The following is a 16,361-nucleotide window of genomic DNA, read 5'->3' as shown; positions in this document are numbered from 1 at the left end:
CATGATCCTCTTGTAACTTAATTCTGAAGGAATAACATACGGAAGGCCAACGTTATGCCTTCTTCCTATAGGAGTATCAAATGCAGGGAGGACAACCCCGGCACTGGGATATAGAAGACATGATTGCCACTTCTGCTATGCGACTCCTTCATTCATACGTCACCAGAACAGTAACAGAAGAGACCACACGTAGTCAGGGTCAGTCACAGGTTTTGGGAGGCCGCGAGTGCTCAGCCCTGCCACCATGCTCACTAGTAGGCTCCCCCTCTTACCCTCCCATTTCACCCCTTTCCCTGATGGTGCTGCATGGTGGGTGCAGCCAGGAGTGCCATGGCCACTAGCAAAGCAGATGCTTTGTGCACCAACCACATGCTCTTCTCCAGGAGAGCTGGGCAGCATATGTAGAGATGACAAAGTCCTCACAAGCAGGCAGTAGAAGGGTGTGAGTGCAGGCATAAGAACTGATTTGTGAGTAGGGAGTCGGCAGCCGTGGGCCCTGCCAGAATCCACAGGCCCTGGCAGCTGCCCCACTTCAGAATATGTTGACTCTAACCCTGCACATAGCAGCTCTCACATCTCTGCGGTCATATATGAATCAGCTCCACTGAAATGCAGCAGAGAAAAGATCTCCAGGGAAATGTAATGTGGAAAAGAACTCTTCTCAGTAGTTGTAAAGTTGGATTCCATTTTTGTCTCTGATACAGGAATGTCCCTTACAGCAACTTTTATTCTTTTGCTTCATGTAGGGGACTTTTGCTGAGATCAAGACCGGCCAGCTCTGTACCTTTTCTGTCGTCTCTTGCTTAAAGCTGGAAGCACTCAGCATTCCAAAGAAGGGCCTGTCACGAAAGCTAAGCATGGATCCCAGAATTTCATTTGACTTCCCTCCCTTGACTTTCAGTTCTCGTGTTACAATGCAGCTCAAGGTAATCTGGAAAGATGTTTAACATCACCTATGGGAACTCTGAAGATTGTTCACTTGTGGAAAAGTGTGATCATTGCATAGACTGAAGTATAGATAGAACTGACCACAAGATCAGTGGTCACTGATTTCAATGTCCTTGGACTAGAGTAACTCTTCTTGGGATTTCACTGTTGAACTAGCAATTTACAGCATTAGTGTAATTTAGATTAGTCATCATGTTCAAATTATATGATGAATTTTCTTCCCAGTAACTGGGATTCTTAACCAGCATTAAGGTTAGAACTAACCTCCACATTAAAATGCCTGCATTCAGATGTCAAAAATAATGAGTTAGTCGAAGACTCCCATCTTCCATTTTGGCAAGCCCTGCATAAGTAGGGGCGTTGGGGAAGAAGACCGGCGCAGAAAAGTGCAGCAAGTAGTCAGGTTTCCACCCATCACAAACGTCTGAATTGACCCTTAACATCAAAAGAAGGTTGCCATGCAGCTGCTCTTTGAGAAACACAATCCTCATTGTTTGGGAAACTAGTTATATTATTCTTTAAATCCTGGCCCATCTAAAAGGCCTCTAGAAAGGACTCTTTTTATGGATGAAGACATTTCATTAGCCTCTGCAGAAATCAACTTTAAGCATCGTTTAAAGAATTCTGGATATCAAAATGAAGCTGTCATTCACTTCATCCCTGGGTGGCAGCAAAGGCTTAGGAAACACTTATTAGGGCCTTTTACTCACAAACATTAACCACAGAATGTCGAATGGTCAGTTAAGATAAGCTATCTGAATGGTTGCATGTTTTCTATAAGAAAAATGGACCAGCATCTTTAGAATTCAGAAATCTTTGTCAAAATGCCCATCATTTTCACTTCAAAAAGCTTTCACAGCAACCTACAGCATTAATTTTAAAAAAAATCCCAACCACAAAAATAGCAATATAAAATACAACTAATCAACAATATACACTCAGATTCCAGCAGCAGTTTTAAAAAGCATTAAAATAAGTTATTGTTAAAAGTTTGAATGAACTCAGCAGACTTGGTTTTGCACTGAAATGATAACAATACTGGGGCCAGGCAAGTGACCCCAAAGAGTTCCGAAGTGGGGCACTGCCACAGAAAAAGCCCTCACTCCAGTAAGTACCCACCAACCACTTGAAGGTGGACACACCTGGGCACTGGCCAATGGCCTTAGAAGGTGGTCTTGCTTGTAGGATAAGTTCATGAGGGAGAAGGCAGTCCTATAGACAACCTAGTCACAGACCATTTAGGTCAAGAGCAGCACATGTCTGTTTAAGACATCCTCCCTGAGTTGTATATAAAGGAGAAGAGGTCAGTATCATCCACAGTTCTTAGAAAGTGGGCGGGGGCATTCTGTAGCAGGGCTTTGCAGTCGCCATGCAGATTTTAAAACAGTGCTTTGAGCAGCAAATTGAGGGGCGGGCACTGCACAAAGAACTGTGCTGAATGGCTAGGTAAGTTGCTGCCTGCCTTCGTCATCACCTCCTGGCCCTCCTCTGCAATGAGGTGGGGAGAAAAGCTGTTTCTTTCTCTGCAGGTCCCAGTCAGGCTACTCCAGTCCTGGGTGCCACTGTTGCTGCCAGGGTATGAGGAAAAATACCCTCCCCTATGCGAGTCACCTGGCTTGCTCTTGCCCCAGAATCCACCACTGCTGGGCTAAGAGAGGAGTTTCCCTCTCCCGGTCACACGGCTGGGGTTGTTCTCGCCCTAGGCACTGCTGCTGCTGGGAATGGGGGGGGGGAAAGCCCTTCTCTCTGCTATGCAAGCTGGTTGGGCTGCTACTGCTGCTGGGGAGGAGAGAAAAATCTCCTTCTTCAGTGCAAGTTGACCTGCTCTTTTCCTGGATGCTGCTGGTGATGAAAGAATAGTCCTTTCATTGGATTGCTATCTTGAATGTGGTGGGGGTGGGTGGGGAGGGAGGGAAAAGCAAGCTGATTGCAGGAACGGGGGACAGAAAGTTGGCAGAGGGATGAGGGATGCCATGTGCCAAAAAGACAGCAGAAACCCTTATTTCCTCTCTTCCCCCCCCACCTTTGGGATTACCCTTCTTCTGCTCCCCCCACCCTCTGCCATACCTTGGGCTTATATGGGTTTATACCTGTGCCCATATTCTGCCTCTGTGTTTTTATTGCCTCTTCCTCTCCCCTCTGTGTGGTAGTTCTTTTTCAATTCCCAGTCTTGAGTGTGTGTGAGAGAGATCCCCCCTGAATTTCTTCTCTGTGTGTTTTTTAAATTCCCTCTTTTCTCACACCCACACACCCACACACATACACACTCTCTCTGTGTTTCCCCCTCCCCACCTTCAGATTTCTCTGTATGTGTGTGTATGTGAGAGAGAATTCCCCTCCTGGGCTTTCCCCCATTATATATCAATGTAAACTACTGTTGTGAGGTTTTATTCATTAAGCATCATAGTGTATCATGTGCAGACCTGGTGCGAGGTTTTGATGTTTTGATTTTTATGCTATCATGCTGATAGCAGCTTTATATAAAAAGTGGTTTACCTGCCCCAAACAGAAATGATGTACTAAAAAACATAGTGGGACTTGCTTCTAACTAAAAAGGGTTGGACGGTTCAGCTGAAACTGGAACTGGAACTTGTGTTGAAATCATCATTTTTGAAAGCCTGTGGGACACATGAAGGGTCTATAGGGCACTAGCAAACCACACGCTTCAAAAGGCCCTTGCCTGAAACCTTTATTTATTTACTTCATTTATTCCCCAGTTTTCTCTCTAGTGATGGCCCAAAGTAGCTTACAACATTATCCCCTTCTCCATTTTATCCTTGCAACAACCCTGTGAGGTAGGTTAGGCTGTTAGAACGTGACTGGCTGGACGGCAGCTTGGGGATTCAAGCCTGGCTCTCCCACATCCTCGTCCGACATTCTATCACTATGCCATGGTGGCCCTCGTGCTGCTATCAGAGTTATGCATGACTCTCACTCTGGCGTCGCAAGGTCAAATTCGCCTCCTGTGGCAGCCAAGGTTGCCAGTTGTCCAGTTTTCACCCAGAGAGTCCAGAATTTTCTTGGGCTGTCTGGGGGAAAGGGAGTGAAAATACTGGATACATATCGACATCCAGTATATTTGTGTGTAGGAGGACCTGCTAGCCAAGGCAAGTCAGCAGTAGCACCAGGCCAGCTGCAGCTGCGCCTGGGCATGCACATGCTGGCAGCAGCACTAGCAGGCCCTCGCTGAGGAGAGCAGGACTAAAAAATCATGGGCCACCTCCTTCCTCATTTTCAGACAGTACCGCCGGCTAATTAGCGCCTGCTGCTGGAGAAAAGGTGGTGTCATGTCCCCATCCATGCCAATGCTAATGCTGATACTGACCTGTTGTTCTGAACCAATGTTTCATGCTGCAACTTGATGTCATATTGCCTGTGCCATAATTATTTCTTTCACAGGCTTTATGGAGGTGATTTATCTAAAGGACTGCAGAAACTTTCAGTGTTCATGACCTTGTAGACTACTCACTCCCATGCGTTGCTATGTCTCGACTTTGATCTCTTGCTTTCTCGACTTGATAGTACAAATATGCGAGACGTTCTCAGGACGAGTTCGTGCCAAAAGTCCTGTTTACTGTTGGGAGGGGAAAGGAGCAGCCGTGTATGTTAAGAGGAGAGGAAGAATCTTCCCACATGTTACTATTCCTGTCAATCTTGCTCTTACTGCTCAGACGCTTACCTTGCTTCTGAGTAATCCTATGGACATATATATATGGAAATGATTTGATTTCTGAATAAAGCCATTTAACAAAGAGCCTGGACTTCTTGTTGCAATGGTACAGGGATCTGTCTGCCATAGTCTGTCATCCATGGCCTGATATTTTGACAGAAATCTCCTTTAACCCCTCTGTAGCTGTAACCTTTGGAGGATGGCTATTGGCTTCACGTCGTCAGAGCCAGACCTGAGGACTGCGGAGCCAATGGATTTAACATGCATCCCAGACCAGCATCTGGGACCAGGTGCAACTCCTGGAGGACTGCCTATAGGGCTGGTGCCTGTGACTCAACCGAGATTGGACTACCTAGTGGACTCCAATAGATTTGTGATAGGAGCTGCAGGAAACCTCCTCGAGTACCCAGAACTGGTTGCAATCCCAAAAGGGGGGGGCACCCATCTTACATGGACAACTTTACCAACTCCCAGACAATGGGCACCCTGGACCTGGGACGAGAATGAGAGGTGGAGAGGAGTGCTGTTTGGTCGCTGCCCAAGTGAGACAGGGGTACCTAACATCTCGATGGAACCGCACCTGACCTCCATTCCGGAGAACAAACCAGGGATCGAGCCCATGAAGGACTTTTTGTCCAGAACATCCCAAAACACATTTGAGAGGGAAGTAGCAAATATAGCCACAAGTGGATTAGATCTGTGGTGGGATGACAAAGTGGGACATTACATAAGCCTCCCCTTGCAGAGGGAGAGTTATTTGTCATGAGGTTTGGAGCCCCCTCTGGATCTCCCTCCAAAAAATGGCCTTGAGTAGCAAAGGGATCACCAGCAATGGAAAAACATTTGCCAAGGGAGCTTATTCCTCGCCTGAGACTCACCAGAACCAGATGATGGGATAGAGTTGAGAGGAGAGGATTGTTTGGATTACCTCAGTGAACAGATCCAGGTGCTGAGATATGATCTGTTTGCATTAACAGGACTTACTAGGGGTTGGAAGAGAGGCATGGTGGATGCCCAACGTACCCTAACTCTGGCAGATTTACAAATGACGGGGGAACCTGGACTACCCCCTGGAAATGTTGCAGAGTACCATGGATTTACAACGGACCCACTAAATAGGTGGGAAATGGGCGCTGCGGCTGGGCCAAGCAACCAGGATTGGGGCCAGATGCTGCATTTACCTACGCCACAGGAGACGACAACACAATTGGTGTTTGGGGATGTACAAGTACAGGGGGACCCTGGATTACCCCCTGGCAATGGGCATAGTTCCCAGAATTACAAAAGTAACAATGGTACCTACGCCCTGGACTGGAGTGCGGCCGGGCCATCAGACCCATTCGGAGGCCAGACGCCACAACCAAGAGAGGTGGAAAACAGGTACCAAACCGTTGAGACCCAAGTGGCATTGATGAGAGAGGAGTTGGGACAAACTGCCCAGCTAGTAAACGAAATGATGAGCCTGCTGGTGGGACCAGTTTTACAACCGCTGCCATAGGAGCAAGGGAGAGCTCCACAGATTGGCCAAGAATCAATAAATGCAGTGGGATCAATGCCTTCAGAAAGGGGAAGGCCAGTTTTAGTAACTCCTGAACACTTTATGGGAGCTCAAGTGATTATCCCGACTGCACAGTTTCCAATAGCCACAGAAATAGGGAGATCTGTTCCGTCTTCCACTGTAGTTTTTTTTAAAACAAAATTTATTGGATGAATATAATATACATGTTCACATTTACCAAATCTGCCCTTTCTTAATATATTCCCCCCCTTTCCCTCCCCCCTTTCTACTATAGACTTCCAACAGCTTTCCAACCCAATGTCTAACCCTACTCTACTTAATATTATTTGATTATTTAACAAATAAATTGTTCTCTTAACTCAGTAACTATTTCATATCATTGTCCGTATTTCCCCCTTGTAATGATCACTATCTCCCTCCTTAATCAAAAACTAAAAATTATCCAATAACCACATCTCCCCTTTTACGTCCCACTTTTTTTCTATGTATTGTTTCAGTTTCCCCCAGTCTTTAAAAAATTCTTCTGAATTTTGTTCTCTTAGCTTTCTTGTTAATTTGTCCATCTCAGCCATATGTAGTAATTTTTGTATCCAATTCTCTACAGATGGCACTTCTTGTGTCTTCCACACTTGAGCATACAATATTCTTGCCGCCGTTGTCATGTAAAATACTAATGTTCCGTCTTGTGGGATAATTCCGTCTAAATTCAAGTCCAGCAAAAGCAGTTCTGGATTTTTATTTATTTGAATTTGTAAAATTTGTGACATAACTTCTGTAATATTCCTCCAGAACTGCTTTGCAACATCACAAGTCCACCACATATGATAAAATAAACCTTCATGTTTCTTACATTTCCAACATTTATCAGACATTTGGTTATTTCCGTATGCTATTTTCTTCGGCGTTAAGTACCATCTGTACGTCATCTTATAAACATTCTCTTTAATATTAGTGCATGTTGATATCTTTAAGGTGTTCTTCCACAAGTGTTCCCATGCCACCATTGTTATATCTCTATTACAGTTTATGGCCCATTTCACCATTTGCACTTTAACTGTTTCGTCTTCTGTGTACCATCTTAACAGGACCTTATAGACTTTAGATATCTTTTTTTTCCATCTTGCAGTATGCTTTCTTCCAGTTCAGAATTTTTCAGTCTAACTCCAAATTTCAAATGATCCGAGTCATATAAATTTTTAATCTGTCTATATTGGAACCAACTGTATTGAAATGGCAGCTCATCACATGTTTTCAACTTAGCCGTATTTTGCTCCTTTTTCAAAATTTCTTCATAGGTCAAACATTGTTCTCGGTTACACATACAACTTTCAAATAACATCTTGATTTCATTTTCCCCCACCCTTTCCCTCCCCCCCTTTTCAGGACTTCCAACAGCTTTCCAACCCTATATCTTAATCTATTCCTAATCTATCCCCTTTTTCTATAACTCATTATATCATCAAAGTTCCAGAGGAGTTAGCCGTGTTAGTCTGTAGTAGCAAAATCAAAAAGAGATTTGTATCATGCATCTGACGAAGAGAACTTGATTCTCGAAAGCTTATGCTGCAATAAAATTGGTTAGTCTTAAAGGTGCTACTGGACTCTTTTTGATTTCATTATATCATGTTTACATTCTGCTTTGTTAAGCTAAGCTCTATCTGTTAGCTTCAGATCTATTATTATTAACTTAAAATCCGTTATCTATTACTATCTGTTAACTTCAGATATATTTAAATTTAAGCTAACAATTAAATAAAATATCTACTTTATTAATTTTACCAATATCTATTAACTCCAAATCCACTTAAATTTAAGCTAACAATTAGCTAATACTTCGCTCTATATGTTAAAGATTCCATCTCTTCCAATAATAATAATAATAAAACATTCTAATAATTTTCAAATTGCCATAATTCCCCTTTCACATCCCACTTCTTTTCTAAATATGTTTTCAGTCTTCCCCAATCAGTAAAAAATTCTGTTAAGTTCTGATCTCTCAGCTTTCTTGTCATTTTATCAATTTCCACCATGTACAGCAATTTATACATCCAGTCTTCAATAGTTGGTATTTCTTACACCTTCCATTTCTGCGCATATAAAAGTCTTGCTGCCGTCGTCATGTAGAATAGTAATGTTCTGTATTGCATAGGAACATCTTCCATAGTTAAATTCAGTAGCAATAGCTCTGGGTTCTTCTTTATTTGGGTCTGCAAAATCTCATTTATTACTTCTAAAATATCTCCCCAGTACTGTCTAGCTACTTCACACGTCTACCACATATGATACAATGATCCTTCATGCTTTTTACATTTCCAGCATTTATCTGACACGTTTGCATTTCCAAGCGCAATTTTCTTAGGCGTTAAATACCATTTATAAATCATCTTATAGACATTCTCTTTAATACTGGTACAAGTTGAAATCTTCAATGTAGTTTTCCATAAATGTTCCCATGACTCCATTGTTATTTCTTTGTGATAGTTAATTGCCCACTTCACCATCTGTACTTTGACTGTCTCCTCCTCTGTATACCACTTCAAAAGTATTTTATAAATTTTAGATATCTTCTTTTTACTTTCTTGTAGTATAGACTCTTCCAACTCTGAGTTTTTCCATTTGATTCCTCCTTTTGAACAATCCGAGTTGTAAAGGTCTCTAATCTGTCTATATTGGAACCATCCTTAACAGGAGGATAACTCTTCCTCCGTTTTGATTCTTATCATTTTTTGTTCCATAATCAATATCTCTTTATATGGTAAACATTGTTCTTCATTATAGATAGCTCTCGGATCGATCACTTCAAACAGTACCACCCAAGAGGGGATACCTTCACCCAGATATTTTTTATATTTTTTCCAGACCATGAAGAGGCTCCTTCTAATATAATGGTGCAAAAACATAGAGTCAGCTTTTATTTTATCCTGCCACAAATAGGCATGCCATCCAAACAACTTCTTATAACCTTCCAATGTTAAGAGTTTGCGGTCTTTCAGTGACATCCACTCTTTTAGCCAAACCAAACATATTGCTTCATGATATAATCTAATATTCGGCAACTGTAGTCCATCTCTTTCTTTAGCGTCACACAGAACTTTCATTTTTACTCGAGGTTTCTTGCCTGCCCACACAAAGTCAGAGAGCTTCTTCTGCCATTTTTCAAATTGTTTGGTATCTCTAATAATTGGAATTGTTTGTAATAGGAACATAATCCGTGGTAACACATTCATCTTAACTGCTGCTATTCTTCCCAGCCATGACAGATTTAATTTATTCCATTTAATCAAGTCTCTATCAATCTGTTGCCATAGCTTTTCATAGTTGTTCTTAAATAAGTCAATATTTTTCGCAGTTATCTCAATTCCAAGATATTTAACTTTATGTGTTACTTCACAATCAATAAGTTCCATTAACTCTTGTTGCTTTTGTTTGGTCATATTCTTGCATAGTATCTTTGATTTCTTCTTATTAACATAAAATCCAGCCAGATCTCCGAACTCTTTTATCTTATCAAGCAACTTCGGCATGTTTTGTATTGGGTCTTCCACTATAACCATCACATCATCCGCAAAAGCTCTAACCTTGTAGGTAAATTCTTTAATCTTTATGCCTCTTATAGTATCATCTTCTCGTATTTGAATCAATAGCAATTCCAAAATCAAAATGAACAACAATGGAGATAATGGGCATCCCTGTCTTGTACCCTTTCTTATTTCCAATTTTTTTGTTAAATCGTCATTTATTACAATTGCTACACATTGGTCTCTGTATATTGTTTTTACTGCTTGAATAAAATCTTTTCCCATTTGCAGCCTCTCCATTATGGCAAACATAAAATTCCAGTTCAAATTATCAAAAGCTTTTTCTGCATCCACAAAGAAGAAACCAACTTCCTTTTCACAATGTTTATCATAATATTCTATAGCATTTACTATAGTTCTCAAATTGTCTCTAATTTGCCTGTTTGGAAGGAACCCTGCCTGCTCTTCTGCAATAAACTCGAGTAACTAGTCCTTTAATCTCTCCGCCAGAATTTTTGCAAAAATTTTGTAATCATTATTTAACAATGAAATAGGATGATAGTTCTTGACATTGCTTAAATCTTGATTTTCTTTTGGTATCAATGATATGTTGGCCTCATTCCAAGACTCTGGTATCTTTTGTCCTTTTAAAATTTCATTCATTACCACTTTCAAGAAAGGTACCAGTTCATTTTCCAATAATTTGTAGAACCTAGCCGTAATTCCATCTGGGCCTGGTGCCTTCCCTAACTTAGTCGTCCGAATAGCCTCTTTTATTTCTATCTCTGTTATTTCTGCATTCAGCTTTTCCTTCCATTTTCCTGATAATGTTGGTAAATTGATCTTGTTCAGATATTGATCAATAGTGTCCAGATTCACTTCTTTTCTTTGATACAGTTTTGCATAATACTTTAAAAAAGCTCTACTAATAGTCAATTGATCTGTCTTGCCATCTTCTTGAATCTTGGTTATTACTCCCCTCCCCTTTTCTTTTTCAGCTGCCACGCTAAATATTTTCCAGGTTTATTCGCACCTTCAAATGACTTTTGATTCAATTTTTTCAGTTCCCACTCTAATTCTTTATTATTCATTACTCTCAGCTGTTCTTGCAAAATTTTTATTTCTTGATACAACTTCTTCTTCCCTGGTCTTTTCTTTAATTGTAACTCCTTGGCCTTTATCTTTTCCATAATTTCTTGCCTTTTTTCTTCTTTTCTCCTCTTATCTCTTGCATTTAAATCCATTAGAGTTCCTCTAATCACTGCTTTGTAGGTGTCCCAAACTTTATCAATTGAAACATTTTTATTTAAATTATATTGTATAAAGAATTTGGTCTCTCTTTGTAGTCGCACTATATTATCTTCTAGTTGCAGCAAATCTTCATTTATCCTCCATCCTTGTCTTTTGGTGCCTTTCCCAAATTTCCACATTACTGGATTATGATCTGAACCTACTTTAGGCATTATTTCCACATCTTTAGTCCATACCGCCAAATCTTTGGAGGCCCAGATCATATCAATTCTTGATAATGTCGAGTGTCTCACAGAATAGAACGTGTATTGTTTTATTTTAGAATTACTTCTTCTCCATACATCTTCCAAATTTTCCTGATCTTTAATTTCAAAAAAGGATTTTGGCAAAAGTCCTCTTTTTTTGTGAGCACCCTTCGTTTTTTTATCATCGTCCAAATTTGTTACACCATTAAAGTCACCTGCCAGAATTATTTGAGCATATGTTAGTCCATCCAGTTGGTTCTGTAAATCTTTAAAAAAGTTCTCTTTAGCACCATTAGGTGCATAAATCCCAATCAAAAGTATTTTCTTTGTATTCCAAATTATTTCCACTGCTATATATCTAGCTTCCGCATCATTTAAAATCATTTTCGGTTGCAGCTCCTCTTTAATATATAAAACAACTCCTCTTTTTTTCTGATTTGATGCAGCTGCAAATTCTTTCCCCAGTTTAGCAAATTTTAAGTATTTCACATCTTGTTTCCTAATACGTGTCTCCTGCAGACAAATTATATTACAATGTTGTTTAGATAGCACATTGTTCTCGGTTATAAATTATATTTGGTTCAACAATTTCTAATGGCACCACCCATGTCGGAATACCATCATCTAAATATTTTTTGTACTTTGACCAAACCGTAAAAAGGCTTCTTCTTATGTAATGATGCAAGAACATAGAGTCTGCTTTATGTTTTTCATACCATAAGTAGGCATGCCAACCAAAGAGCTTTTTATATCCTTCAAGTGTAAGTAGTTTTTGATTTTTTAATAGCATCCAATCTCTAAGCCACACTAAACATATTGCGTCATGATATAATCTTATATTGGGCAATTGTAGTCCTCCTCTTTCTTTTGCATCACATAACACTTTCATTTTTACTCTGGGCTTCTTCCTAGCCCACACAAAATCTGATAACTTCCTTTGCTGTTTGTCAAATTGTTTGTTGTCCCTTGGTATGGTTTGCAATAAAAACATTATTCTCGGTAACACATTCATTTTAGTTGCTGCTATTCTTCCTAGCCATGACAAATTCAGTTTATTCCATTTGATCATATCTCTGTCTATTTGTTGCCACAGCTTCTCATAATTGTTCTTAAATATATCGATGTTCTTTGCAGTAAGTTCAATTCCTAAGTATTTCACTTTATGTGTTACCTCACAACTTGTAATTTCCATTAATTCTTGTTGTTTTTGCTTGGTCATATTTTTACATAATATCTTGGACTTCCTTTTATTAACATAAAATCCCACCAGATCTCCAAACTCTTTAATCTTAGTCAGTAGTTTGGGCATATTTTGAATCGGGTCTTCTATTATAACCATTACATCATCTGCAAATGCTCTCACTATATATGTAAATCCTTTTATCTTCATTCCTCTTATGTCATCATCCTCTCGTATCTGCATCAATAGAATTTCCAGTACCATAACAAACAATAATGGAGACAGTGGGCAGCCTTGTCTTGTTCCTTTTCTTATCTCTAATCTCTTGGTAAATTCATCGTTTACTACAATTACTGCACATTGGTTTTTATAAATTGCTCTCACAGCTTGCATAAATTTCTTTCCCATTTGTAATTTCTCCATTGTGGCGAACATAAAGTCCCAATTTAAATTGTCAAACGCTTTCTCTGCATCTACAAAGAAGAGACCAACTTCTTTTTCAGGATGTTTTTCATAATATTCAATTACATTTATTACCGTTCTTAAGTTGTCTTTAATCTGTCTATCAGGCAAAAATCCAGCTTGTTCCTCCGCTATAAATTCTGTCAGCCATTCCTTTAATCTTTCCGCCAGTACCTTAGCAAAAAATTTATAGTAATTGTTTATCAAAGATATGGGATGATAATTTTTCACATTTAGCAAATCTTGATCTTCTTTTGGAATCAATGTTATATTTGCCTCATTCCAAGTTTCTGGTAAATTTCGCCCTTCCAAGATTCCATTCATCACTTTTTTCAGAAATGGTGCAACCTCTTCTGCCATGACCTTATAAAATTTAGCTGATATTCCATCTGGCCCTGGCGTTTTCCCCAGCTTTGTCGTTTGTATGGCTTCTTTAATCTCAGCTTCTATAATTTCTACATTCAGTTTTTCTCTTAACCTCTCTGGTATCACTGGCAGGCTCATTTTTTCCAAGTATTGATTAATACATGGCTGTTGTGGGTTTTCCGGGCTGTATTGCCGTGGTCTTACGGCAATACAAGACCACGGCAAGACCACGGCAATACAGCCCGGAAAACCCACAACAGCCATCGTTCTCCGGCCGTGAAAGCCTTCGACAATACATTGATTAATACAGTTCACATCTATCACCTCCTTCTGATACAATTTTGCATAAAATTTATAAAATGCTCTGCTGATTGCAGATTGGTCAGTTAATATTTTTTCCTCATCCAAAATTTTAGTTATCATTTTTTTCTCTCTCCTTTTTTTCAATTGCCATGCCAGATATTTTCCTGGTTTGTTGGCACCTTCAAAAGTCTTCTGCTTCATTTTCTTCAGTTCCCATTCCAATTCTTTATTTTCCATTGCCTTTATTTGTTCTTGTAGCATCCGAATCTCCTGTTGCAATTCCACCCCCCCCCCCGGTCTTTTCTTTAACTTTTGTTCTTTCACTTTTATTCTTTCTTGAATTTCTTTCCTTTTTTCAGCCTTGGCTTTTTTATTTCTGGCATTTAAGTCCATTAAAATCCCTCTCATCACCACTTTATAAGTGTCCCATACTTTGTGCATTGGTACTGTCTGGTCCAAGTTATGTTGAATAAAGAATTTAGTCTCTCTTTGTAATAAGTTTAAGTTATTTTGGTGTTGTAGTAGGTCTTCATTAAGTCTCCATCTGAACTTCTTAGTACGTTTTCCAAATCTCCACAAGATTGGATTATGATCTGAGCTTACTTTAGGCATTATTTCAACATCTTTAGTCCATATCGTTAACTCTTTTGAGGCCCAGATCATATCTATCCTCGATAGAGATGCATGTCTTGCTGGATAATAAGTATACTGCTTAGATTTAGGATTGTTTCTCCTCCAGACGTCTTCCAAGTTCTCTTGGCTTTGTAGTTCAAAAAGAGATTTCGGTAATAGTTCCCTTTTCTTTTTTGTCCCCTTTGTTTTTTATCATCTTGTAAATTCACCACACCATTAAAATCTCCAGCCAGAATAATTTGTGCATATGCCAATTGATCTAATTGTTTCAATATCTCTTTGAAAAAAAGGTCCTTGGCACCATTAGGTGCATAAATCCCTACAATTAGTGTCTTTTGAGAGTTCCAATCAAATTCCACAGCCAAAAATCTGCCTTGCAGGTCTTTAAAAATCATCTTAGGCTGAAGTTCTTCCTTTATATATATAATAACTCCTCTTTTTTTCTGCTTTATTGAGGCCACAAATTCTCTACCCAATTTGTTATTTTTTAAATACTTTAAGTCTTGTGTTTTTACATGGGTTTCTTGTAAACAAATTATATTACAATGTTTTGTTAGCCAATGAAAAACAGCTTTGCGTTTAGAAGGTGAATTAAGTCCATTTACATTCCATGATATTATTCTGCACTCCATAATTATAGTCTGGGTCGCTTAGGTAAGTCTTTTTCATAGTCCAAAAAAAACATCTCCATCTCATGTCATGATTTGATAGTTTTCCTGCTTTCTTAAAACTCAAAGCTCAGACCTTCCGGTATCTCCCATCTATATCATATAGTGAGCTCTTTCAAAATCTGAGTCAAATCTCTGTATTTCTTCCATTCAAACAAAATCCTCTTAGGTAATTCTTTCATTATTCTCACTTTTTTCCCATCCATTACAAGTGGGTTTTGGAATTGCCTGCTAATGATTTCTTCTTTCATTCTTTTTGTAATTAACTGCACAATCATATCTCTCGGTAAATTCTTTTGGGCTGCATACTTTGAATTAATTCTATACGCCACATCAATATTACTTACAATTTCTTCCAGTGGTTTATTCAAAAATCCTGCTAATATTTCCAAAATTTGCTTTTGGGCAGATTCCCCATCTTCCTCCGGGACGCCATGAAATCTCGTTGTTTATCCATATTTTTACACTCCATTATTGCCGTTCTTTCATTTAGTCCTGTGGTCTCTGCTTTAAAAGACATAGCGAACTTTTCTGTCTTTTCCTCAACCTCTGTAACTTTCTGCTGCGTTGTTTGTAGTTCTTTCTTCACTTCCTCCAAGTTTTTAACCAACTCCACCACCTCCAATTTTATTGTTTCTTTAATGTCCTTCATCATACTTTGCATAGTCTCTTTTAATTCTCTGTTACCTTCCATAATTTTTTTATCTAGATTATCAAAAGCCGATTGCCGTTCTTTCTTCGACATCATTGGGCTTGCTTTGCTTCCTGCCCATGAGTCTGATCTCTTCCTTAATTCTGTGGTTTAATTACTTTAAATTCCCAATTTTAATTGATTGGTGTCAAAAGAAAAAGAAAAAAAAAGGCTTTAAGTCCATCAAAATGTTGGGGGCGTTTTTTCTCTATGGTTCTTAACTGAAGTCTTGCCCTTTCCCTTCTCCAAAATGGCATTCTTGCTCCTTAGGATGAAGTCTTGCCCTTTCCCTTCTCCAAAATGGCATTCTTGCTCCTTAGATGAAGTCTTGCCCTTTTCCTTATCCAAGATGGTGCTCTTCTGCTTCCTTCTTTGTTCTGTCACTCTATCACTCTGCAGCTTGTTGGTAACTGATGTACTTCCTGTTCCGTCTCTGTCGTCAGCCTGCTAGTCTCTTATCATGATGTTTCCATGGTTCCCACAGCTCACTATCTTTCCTGACCACAAGTATGTAAACAATCTTCTTTTTTCTTCTCTAACTCTTTTAAAAAGTCTTATTTTAATCTAATTTTCTTTCCAGAGCGAACTTAAACAGTTTCTACAGAGTCTCAATTAATGACTTTTACTTTAATCTTATTCTTCTGGCCAAATTTAAGTCCATGAAAGAGATAGTGATCTTTATTTTGCAGGTTCTTTTCTGGGTTGTAATAGCTGTTTCAATTGTCAAAATTAGTCCAATTTTGCTGCTGAGGCTTAGGTACGACGGCCCTATGCCAACTCAATGACTCCAAAGTTGTTGCAGAGATAACAGCTACCCTTCTTAGAGTGGGACCTCAAGGCTGGGAGAGGATCCTTTATTCAGAACCCCCCCTCAGCTGAGATAACACACTCTTGGGGTCTTGAGCGT

At 39.4% G+C, this 16,361-nt stretch overlaps 1 protein-coding gene across 1 annotated transcript in view; it reads left to right on the top strand.

The window, feature by feature from the left end:
- The window catches only part of DTHD1 (death domain containing 1), an 86,697-nt gene that overhangs the window by 29,633 nt on the left and 40,703 nt on the right, over nt 1–16,361 (top strand). The window contains exon 4 of the mRNA XM_054997287.1: nt 747–926. Within this exon, the coding sequence (XP_054853262.1) occupies nt 747–926 (180 nt within the window). The remainder of the gene's footprint in view (nt 1–746; nt 927–16,361) is intronic.

This window comes from Eublepharis macularius, chromosome 14, assembly GCF_028583425.1.
Source record: "Eublepharis macularius isolate TG4126 chromosome 14, MPM_Emac_v1.0, whole genome shotgun sequence".
In the NCBI taxonomy this organism is placed as follows: domain Eukaryota; kingdom Metazoa; phylum Chordata; class Lepidosauria; order Squamata; family Eublepharidae; genus Eublepharis; species Eublepharis macularius.
The sequence above is the reverse complement of the archived record's forward strand: the minus strand, read 5'-3'. Positions and strand labels throughout refer to the sequence as shown.